This window comes from Uranotaenia lowii, chromosome 2 (assembly GCF_029784155.1).
Source record: "Uranotaenia lowii strain MFRU-FL chromosome 2, ASM2978415v1, whole genome shotgun sequence".
Taxonomy (NCBI): Eukaryota; Metazoa; Arthropoda; class Insecta; order Diptera; family Culicidae; genus Uranotaenia; species Uranotaenia lowii.
In genome coordinates, this window is record NC_073692.1 from 36,584,157 (window position 1) to 36,595,270 (window position 11,114).

The 11,114-nt window shown below is 31.9% G+C and overlaps 1 protein-coding gene and 1 pseudogene across 1 annotated transcript; both read left to right on the top strand.

Moving 5' to 3' along the window:
• Positions 1 to 2,679: 2,679 nt before the first annotated feature.
• LOC129745194 (chitinase-like protein Idgf4) lies at positions 2,680 to 4,586 on the top strand. Its single transcript, XM_055738117.1, has 3 exons — positions 2,680 to 2,803; positions 2,984 to 3,716; positions 4,041 to 4,586. Exons 1-3 carry the CDS (start codon positions 2,680 to 2,682, stop codon positions 4,513 to 4,515), a joined length of 1,332 nt encoding a protein of 443 aa, XP_055594092.1. The 3' UTR covers positions 4,516 to 4,586.
• Positions 4,587 to 4,879: 293 nt separating this feature from the next.
• LOC129745192 (chitinase-like protein Idgf4) lies at positions 4,880 to 6,722 on the top strand (annotated as a pseudogene).
• Positions 6,723 to 11,114: the final 4,392 nt, after the last annotated feature.

Consider the following 11,114-nt stretch of genomic DNA (forward strand, 5'->3'; position numbering starts at 1 on the left):
GTCTACATTTCACATTTCTACTTTGCTACATGGAATAAGGTTGGATAGGATAAGATAATGGAAGGGTATAGGGATTGCAAAGCTCAAGGATAGTTTCCTATCCTTTTTCTCCCAAGAGTCCATGTAAGTAGGTTTTACCGCGCCTACGTTGCGTTGCTTTTGAAGAATGTCTTGGATGTGCTAAGCAAGAATTAAAAAGTTTTTTCGGCGAAGCAAAGAGGCATCGAACCCCCCGACTAACCAAACTATCTTTGTACCGTATGGCTTCGTCAAGGTGGGTTGATACCTCTAGGCTGAATTGACTTAAGGTGAGTTGAAGAGATATGACTTAAGAGTTTTCTTAAATGTGTCTAAATTTCTGGCATTTTTGATTTCTATCGGAAGTGTATTGAAGAGATTTAATCCACGATGTACTTGGCTATTTTGCGCAAATTGAGTTCTTGTTCGCGCTATAAAAAAAATTCATATTACCCGCGCTTCTCGTGTTCCTAGCGTGGATGTTATTAATGTGAACCAGTTCGATGTTTGACTTTAAAAGTTTCTTTGATATTTTATAGAAAAATGTTAGCGTTTCAAATTTATTTAGCATTTCCAGAGGGAGAAGTTCCAATTCGTGTCCGTGCTCTCGGGATTTGGTTGATTTAAAATCAAATCGAAACAGCGGGGTCCTGGTAGTATTCAGGAGCATATTAAAGACATATTTTGGGCAGGGACAGAATGGCGTAGGGTTACCTGGAGTTCCAATCTATTCCAGCTCAAGACTGGATTTTCCTCTTTCTGGAATCCTTTAATGGCAATGATTCCTGTTCCGTTCGTAGTTGGATGGAACAAAGCATAAAACTTTTTGCAATAGCAAACGATTGTTGGATTTTTGGGATTGCTATGATGCGTTCGCGAACTAATGGCATAGCAAAATGGTCATTTCTTTCATTGCAGTTCATTGCCCCCGTCCCGCGCTCATTTTCGTTTTGCTCTATCTCGCACTTTGCCTCTTCGCTCCAAGACTGCGGCTCACATCTGTTAGCTGCGCTCTGGTGGCGGGTTGTTGAACGCCTGGTTAGCATGGCTTGGTGAACTGCTTCACCAAAGAGAAACCCTTAACCCCCACAAATAACACTGCAACATTTATTTAAACAAAAACAAGATCACTGCGGCCTCCTTCGACTGACTAGCAACGCTTACAAGTGGTAAACACTTGTTACATGACCGCCCACTTGTTGATGTATAAAATTAGAATTCGCTTATAAAATTTTGAAGAAATGATTGGTTTCGAATTTACAGTGGAAATCGAAATTTACAGTCAAAAAATTGTTTCAATTCGTGTACGTCATTCAGTGTTATGAAATGAAATGTCTCAAGCCTAGAGTGATTTCAGACTAAAGGCGAGAAATTTCTTTTCACTTGCGTGTTAATACTTAGTCTTTATCCTGTTTTGAGATCAAGCTGTTTTCCGATACGGTGAAAATTTTACTTGGAAAATATCCAGGCGGAGGGGGGGGGGGGGTGGCCCTCTTCAGCGGCGCCTTCGCTCTTTTCACCCGTTCTTGTTTCTGCTTCACCGTAAGGTCTTGAACCTTTTGGATCTTGTAGGGCTTGGTCTAAAGTTTATCTTTCAGGATCCGACGGAGAGTTCGATCCGATATGTTGAGATCCTCTGCCAATTTAGTGCACTACGACGAGGCGCTCTTAAGGCGCTTCTTGACGATCTTCGCCATGGCAGGTGTCACCTCAGTAGGTCGGCGTCCCCCACCATACCGTTTTTTGGCTTTTCTGGTCTTCAGGTATCTTTTAACTGTACGGTATACAAAACTTCTGCACACACTTAGATATATCGGACAGCTCACGAACTACGTCTTCTGCCGTTTGCCAGCTAGGAACAAGGCAACAGCGCTACGTTTTTGTTCGAGATCCATTTTTCCGGATAACACCTGATTACAAAAGTAACACTTACATCCAATGATATCTAAGACTTTTTGTAAACAAAGCGACCAGGGGTCGTTCAATACTGTTTCTTGTGCAACGAAATAATTACTGTTGAAGTAATGTTGCAGTTCAATTGTCGGACCCTGTAAACAAAATAAAGCGCAAAATAGCAAAAAAAATGATTAAAATTTCATGATTTTGAACCTTATATATCTATCCGTGTGAACCAGTCATTAATTGGAAGCAATCGCTTTCGTGCTGCATATATTTGAAATTCGGCCTACCAAAAAGCACAAATCCCAACGCTAAGAAGGAAAATCTTCTGCTTGTAAATCGTGATAGAGATCACTGGCACGCGCAGCACTTGTTCAGGTCATTTCTCTTTAAAGCAGATAGCTGAAGAGTATGTAAGAAACTAATAAAAACTCACTCTTGAACGAAAGATTTCAAAGAATAATAAGACCCAATTGATTTAATAAAAATTACTACATAAACTTACTGCAAATAGCAAGAAATTCATATAAAATTGATCGCTCAAGTGTCATTACTTTTTGGTCTCATTATTTATTTTTCCTACGAAGCATTGATCAAAGAACACAACAGTTCTGTTTCGCATTCCTGAGCTACACGTGCCTGAAATCTGGAAACGATCTTCCCGAAACCGTGTCAATCATATTTGTAGTTTTGGAAGAAAAAAAAAATCGTGCCTTTAGATTTCCTGCAAGTTGGCTTTGCAGGAGTTCAGTGTCGTGAAAGATGTGGTGCCAAGCGTTTGCTGTTTTGCTTCTCCTTGTGGCTCTAGTTCGTTGTCAGAGCAACTTTACCACGACCGGACCGAAAGTTCTGTGCTATTACGACGGATCCCATGCGTTGAAGGATGGTAAGTTATTTTTAAATAATAAAAAACGACTCAATATAAGTAGATCCTATCTTGATCGATACACACAGAAAATAATTAAAGGGTTCATATATGTAATCGTTGAAAAAACGCCAAAATTTTTAGAGCTTTTGTTTTCTAAATTAAAGAAATTTAACATTAAACTGTACGATATCATCCTAGGACCTGGTCAAGTTACAGTGCCGAACATTGAACTAGCGCTTCCATATTGTACTCACCTTGTGTACGGATTTGCGAGCATCGACGTAAGAACAAACCGAATCCGTCCTGTGGACGCGTCACTCGATTTGGACTCTGGAAAAGGTCAATACCGGGTTGTAACCGCTCTGAAGAAGCGTTTTCCCAATCTGAAGATTTTCCTGAGCATTGGCTTCTACAAAGATCTGAAAGAGGAAAAGCCCTTCGAGAAGTATCTGACTTTGCTGGAGTCCGCTGGAGAGCGTAGATGGTTTGTGGATTCCGTTTACAGTCTGCTCAAAACCTACGAGTTCGATGGACTGGATCTCGCCTGGCAGTTTCCCCAGACTAAACCGAAGCGTATTCGCGATTGGAAAGGCAAACTGTGGCATGGATTCAAAAAAGTCTTCACCGGAGACAGTATTTTGGACCCCAAGGCCGATGAACACAGGGAAGAGTTCACAGCTTTGGTGCGGGAATTGAAGGAAGCTCTCAGGGCTGATAACTACGAGCTCGGTTTAACGGTGCTTCCACACGTCAACGAAACCATGTTCATGGATGTGCCCCTTTTGAAGGATTATGTGGACTACGTTAATCTGGCGGCTTTCGATCAGCAAACTCCGGAACGAAATCCTAAGGAAGGGGACTACATCGGCCCGATTTATGAACCCGAAGGACGCATTGAGGGCAACAACATTGATGCAAAAGTTAACCACTGGTGAGAAGTTATTGAACACTATTGGCTTTATCTGCTTTTGAGCAGTATTCAAAGCACATAATTGTGTAGTCTTAATATGTATGTCTATCTAGCCTTGTATAGCCTTTGAAGGATTTTTTTTAAACCGACATTTCGGGCTGCCCTGAACTTCGGAGACGTATTGTACTCCAAAATTTCTCCTCACCTCCGCTCACAATGTTATAAATTTGTTTACGACCTCCTTGTAGTTCCGTTATATACTACGATATATAGAAATCATGTTATGTCTTGTATTTTTATATCTTAATCTCTTGATAAACACAAACATGTGGCGTTTCTTTTCAGGTTATCGCACAACACACCGATCAATAAAATAATCATCGGCATTCCGACGTACGGCCGGGGCTGGAAGCTAATAGGCGAATCTGGCGTCACCGGTGTTCCACCGATTTTGGCCACCGGCCCGGCAGCTTCCGATTCCGGAAGCAGTGGCACCGATGGGTTCTTCAGCTGGCCGGAAATTTGTTCGATGCTTCCCAATCCCGGGAATGCACATCTCAAGGGGTGGCACCGGCTAATTAGAGTCGGAGATCCAACCAAACGCTACGGGGTGTACGCTTATCGCATCGCGGATGAGCACGACGAGAATGGCATTTGGTTGTCCTACGAGGATCCGGACTCGGCAGGAAACAAGGCGGCCTACGCGAAAGCCAAGGGTTTGGGCGGTGTCTCGATTTTCGATCTTGGCAACGACGACGTCCGAGGAATCTGTGCCGGCGATAAGTTCCCGATTCTGAGGGCGGCCAAGTATCGGCTATAAGCGAAATCAATGAAGATCGAAAATTTTTAATTGTATCGAATACAGCATAAATAAACATAGATTCAAAAACATGCAGGAGACTATGAATTAATTCTTTGAATTTCCTTATGACTTATTTTAATATAGAAGATGAATCACTTCTACTCCACCATTGAGGGGTGAACGCCTAAATAGAGTAAATGAAAACAACAAGAAGCGTTTCAGTTTAATTTCAGATTGTGTTTTCAAGCGATGAACGCTCAACCCCCTCGATCGGCTCCAAGACGGCACTCAGCGACCAAACTTATTTATGTTTATGCTTAATGAGCCTGGATCCCAAAAACTAATAAGCAATCGGAATATAAAACGATCTTGCCGGACCCGACGCGATTTCAGTCGATCTGCGAGCTTCGAGTGAAGCGTTCCATATAAATCCACTTCAAGATCGCCGGCTAGCTGGGAAGTGAAGATAGAAGAGTGATTTTTATTTTGGTGATAAGTGGAAGATGTGGGGCAAGGCGGCCGCTGCTTTGTTGCTTCTTGTGACTTTGGTTCGGGGTCAGAGCAACTCCACCACTACCGGACCGAAAGTTCTGTGCTATTACGATGGATCAAACTCGCTGAAGGAAGGTAGGGTTTCGTTCAGTATTAACCTTGTCAGTTTTTTCCCGGCCTGGAAAGAATAATCTTGCTTAGCAGCTCTTGACTTGATTGAATCAAGGTCTATCGCTCGAGCAATGAATGGCAGCCGGCTTATCAACGAAGTTCTTAGAAAATGCTGACCTCATTCTTGTTGTGTGCATAAGCAGAAATAAGTCAGGGACTCATTTGCATTAAACTGTTTTTATTCTCTGCGTAGGACTTGGTAAAGTTGCAGTACCGGACATTGAGCTAGCGCTTCCTTTCTGTACTCATCTGATCTATGGATATGCGGGCATCGATCCAACTTCCAACAAAATTCGTCCTTTGGATGGAACCCTGGACTTGGACTCCGGAAAGGGACAATACCGGGCTGTGACCGTCCTCAAGAAACGTTTCCCCAATCTCAAAGTTCTGGTGAGCATTGGCTTCTACAAAGATCTGACCGAGGAAAAACCCTTCGAGAAGTATCTGACTTTGCTGGAATCTACTGGAGGGCGTACGGCATTCGTGAACTCGGTTCACACCCTGCTCAAGACTTACGAGTTCGATGGTCTGGACTTGGCCTGGCAGTTCCCTCAATCCAAACCGAAACGCATTCGAGGATGGACCGGCAAACTGTGGCATGGATTCAAGAAACTCTTCACCGGAGACAGCATCCTGGACCCCAAGGCCGATGAACACAGGGAAGAGTTCACAGCTCTAGTGCGTGACCTCAAAAATGCCTTCAGGCCCGATAACTACGAGCTTGGTCTAACGGTGCTTCCTCACGTCAACGAAACCGTCTTCATGGACATTCCCCTGTTGAAGGATAACATCGACTACGTCAACCTGGCGGCATTCGACCAGCAAACTCCGGAAAGAAACCCCAAGGAAGGAGACTTCACCAGCCCTATCTATGAACCCGAAGGACGTGTTGTGGGAAACAACGTCGAAGGCAAAGTCAACCACTGGTAAGCATTTCAAAATTCTTCTCAGACCCCACTTAACCCAAATCAATCAAATCCTCAGGCTCGCCAACAAAACTCCGCTCAACAAAATCGTCATCGGCATTCCGACGTACGGCCGCGGTTGGAAGCTGAACGGCGATTCCGGCATCACCGGTGTTCCACCGATCCCGGCCAATGGTCCACACATTCCGGGACCGTACAGTGGCATCGATGGGTTCTACAGCTGGGCGGAAGTTTGTGCCATGCTGCCCAATCCCGGAAATGCTAATGCCAAGGGAGCGGGACTATCCTCTGAGAAAGGTGGGGGATCCCACCAAGCGATTCGGGGTGTACGCCTTCCGTAATCCGGATGAGGACGAGAAAAATGGTGTGTGGTTGTCCTACGAAGATCCGGACTCGTCGGGAAACAAGGCGGCCTACGTGAAGGCCAAGGGCTTGGGCGGTATCTCGATTTTCGATCTTGGAAATGATGATTTCCGGGGAACGTGTGCCGGAGATAAGTTCCCGATTCTGAGGGCGGCCAAGTATCGGCTCTAAATGAATTTGGAACGATCAACGGATAATTTTGCTGAGCGAAAGGTTGAATGTGATGAATTTTCATTGTAAAGTTGGCTGAAATAAATTTCTCTTATTTAAAAATTACTGTGGACGTTTATTTTACATTTTCTTGTACAATTAGAAGGCATATTACAGAATCATTATTGAATAGACATACGATGTGAAATTTTATCTATTTCTATTATATTTACAGAAATAACTAAAATTGCAAAAAATTAAAAATTACAAAAATTTCCGAAATTACAAAAAATACAAAAATGCCAAAATTACAAAAATAACATAAAATACAAAAATGACAAAAATTACAAAAATTACAAAAATTACAAAAATTACAAAAATTACAAAAATTACAAAAATGACAAAAATTACAAAAATGACAAAAATTACAAAAATTACAAAAATTACAAAAATTACAAAAATTACAAAAATTACAAAAATTACAAAAATTACAAAAATTACAAAAATTACAAAAATTACAAAAATTACAAAAATTACAAAAATTACAAAAATTACAAAAATTACAAAAATGACAAAAATTCCAAATATTACAAAAATTGCAAAAATTACAAAAATTACAAAAATTACAAAAATTACAAAAATTACAAAAATTACAAAAATTACAAAAATTACAAAAATTACAAAAATTACAAAAATTACAAAAATTACAAAAATTACAAAAATTACAAAAATTACAAAAATTACAAAAATTACAAAAATTACAAAAATTACAAAAATAACAAAAATTACAAAAATTACAAAAATTACAAAAATTACAAAAATTACAAAAATTGCAAAAATTACAAAAATTACAAAAATTACAAAAATTACAAAAATTACAAAAATTACAAAAATTACAAAAATTACAAAAATTACAAAAATTACAAAAATTACAAAAATTACAAAAATTACAAAAATTACAAAAATTACAAAAATTACAAAAATTACAAAAATTACAAAAATTACAAAAATTACAAAAATTACAAAAATTACAAAAATTACAAAAATTTCAAAAATTACAAAAATTACAAAAATTACAAAAATTACAAAAATTACAAAAATTACAAAAATTACAAAAATTACAAAAATTACAAAAATTACAAAAATTACAAAAATTACAAAAATTACAAAAACTGCAAAAATTACAAAAATTACAAAAATTACAAAAATTACAAAAATTAAAAAAATTACAAAAGTTACAAAAATGACAAAAATTACAAAAATTAAAAAATAACAAAAATTACAAAAATTACAAAAATTACAAAAATTACAAAAATTACAAAAATTACAAAAATTACAAAAATTTCAAAAATTACAAAAATTACAAAAATTACAAAAATTACAAAAATTACAAAAATTACAAAAATTACAAAAATTACAAAAATTACAAAAATTACAAAAATTACAAAAATTACAAAAATTACAAAAATTACAAAAATTACAAAAATTACAAAAATTTCAAACATAACAAAAATTACAAAAATTACAAAAATTACAAAAATTACAAAAATAACAAAAATTACAAAAATTACAAAAATTTCAAAAATTACAAAAATTACAAAAATTACAAAAATTACAAAAATTACAAAAATAACAGAAATGACAAAAAATCACAAAAATTACAAAAATTACAAAAATTACAAAAATTACAAAAATTACAAAAATTACAAAAATTACAAAAATTACAAAAATTACAAAAATTACAAAAATTACAAAAATTACAAAAATTACAAAAATTACAAAAATAACAAAAATTACAAAAATTACAAAAATTACAAAAATTACAAAAATTACAAAAATTACAAAAATTACAAAAATAACAAAAATTACAAAAATTACAAAAATTACAAAAAAAAAACGAAAATTACAAAAATTACAAAAATTACAAAAATTACAAAAATGACAAAAATTTCAAAAATTACAAAAATTAAAAAAATTAAAAAAATTACAAAAATTACAAAAATTACAAAAATTACAAAAATTACAAAAATTACAAAAATTACAAAAATTACAAAAATTACAAAAATTACAAAAATTACAAAAATTACAAAAATTACAAAAATTACAAAAATTACAAAAATTACAAAAATTACAAAAATTACAAAAATTACAAAAAATTACAAAAATTACAAAAATTACAAAAATTACAAAAATTATAAAAATTATAAAAATTACAAAAATTACAAAAATGACAAAAATTACACAAATTACAGAAATTACAAAAATTACAAAAATGACAAAAATTACAAAATATACAAAAATTACAAAAATTACAAAAATAACAAAAATTTCAAAAACTTCAAAAATTTAAAAAATTACAAAAAAACATAAATCACAAAAATCACAAAAATTACAAAAATTACGAAAATGACAAAAATAACAAAAATTACAAAAATTACAAAAATTACACAAATTACAAAAATGACAAATTACGAAAATTACAAAAATGACAAAAATTACAAAAATTAAAAAAATTACAAAAATTACTAAAATTACAAAAATTACAAAAATAACAAAAATTACAAAAATTACAAAAATTACAAAAATTACAAAAATTACAAAAATTACAAAAATTACAAAAATTACAAAAATTACAAAAATTACAAAATTTACAAAAATGACAAAAATTACAAAAATTACAAAAATTACAAAAATTAAAAAAATTACACAAATTACAAAAATTACAAAAATTACAAAAATTACAAAAATCACAAAAATTACAAAAATTACAAAAATTACAAAAATTACAAAAATTACAAAAATTACAAAAATTACAAAAATTACAAAAATTACAAAAATTACAAAAATTACAAAAATTACAAAAATTACAAAAATTACAAAAATTACAAAAATTACAAAAATTACAAAAATTACAAAAATTACAAAAATTACAAAAATTACAAAAATTACAAAAATTAACAAAAATTACAAAAATTACAAAAATTACAAAAATTACAAAAATTACAGAAATTACACAAATTACAGAAATAACGAAAATTACAAAAATGACAAAAATTACAAAATATAAAAAAAATACAAAAATTACAAAAATAACAAAAATTACAAAAACTTCAAAAATTTAAAAAATTACAAAAAAACAAAAATCACAAAAATCACAAAAATTACAAAAATTACGAAAATGACAAAAATAACAAAAATTACAAAAATTACAAAAATTACAAAAATTACAAAAATTACAAAAATTACAAAAATTACAAAAATTACAAAAATTACAAAAATTACAAAAATTACAAAAATTACAAAAATTACAAAAATTACAAAAATTACAAAAATTACAAAAATTTCAAAAATTAAAAAAATTACAAACATGACAAAAATAACAAAAATTACAAAAATTACAAAAAATACAAAAATTACAAAAATTACAAAAATTACAAAAATTACAAAAATGCCAAAAATTACAAAAATTACAAAAATGCCAAAAATAACTAAAATTACAGAAATTACAAAAATTACAAAAATTACAAAAATTACAAAATTTACAAAAATTACAAAAATTACAAAAATGACAAAAATTACAAAAATTACAAAAATTACAAAAATTACAAAAATTACAAAAATTACAAAATTTACAAAATTTACAAAAATAACAAAAATTACAAAAATTACAAAAAATTACAAAAATTACAAAAATAACAAAAATTACAAAAATTACAAAAATTACAAAAATAACAAAAATTACAAAAATTACAAAAATTACAAAAATTACAAAAATTACAAAAATTACAAAAATTACAAAAATTACAAAAATTACAAAAATTACAAAAATTACAAAAATTACAAAAATTACAAAAATTACAAAAATTACAAAAATTACAAAAATTACAAAAATTACAAAAATTACAAAAATTACAAAAATTACAAAAATTACAAAAATTAGGAAAATTACAAAAATTACAAAAATTACGAAAATTACAAAAATTAGGAAAATTACAAAAATTACAAAAATTAAAAAAAATTACAAAAATTACAAAAATTACAAAAATTACAAAAATTGCAAAAATAACAAAAAAGACAAAAAATACAAGAATTGCAAAAAATTAAAAAAATTAAAAATTACAAAATTTACAAAATTTCAAAAATAACAAAAATTACAAAGATAACAAAAATTACAAAAATTACAAAAAATACAAAAATGACAAAAATGACAAAAATGACAAAAATGACAAAAATGACAAAAATGACAAAAATGACAAAAATGACAAAAATGACAAAAATGACAAAAATGACAAAAATGACAAAAATGACAAAAATGACAAAAATGACAAAAATGACAAAAATGACAAAAATGACAAAAATGACAAAAATGACAAAAATGACAAAAATGACAAAAATGACAAAAATGACAAAAATGACAAAAATGACAAAAATGACAAAAATGACAAAAATTACAAAAATGACAAAAATGACAAAAATGACAAAAATGACACAAATGACAAAAATGACAAAAATGAC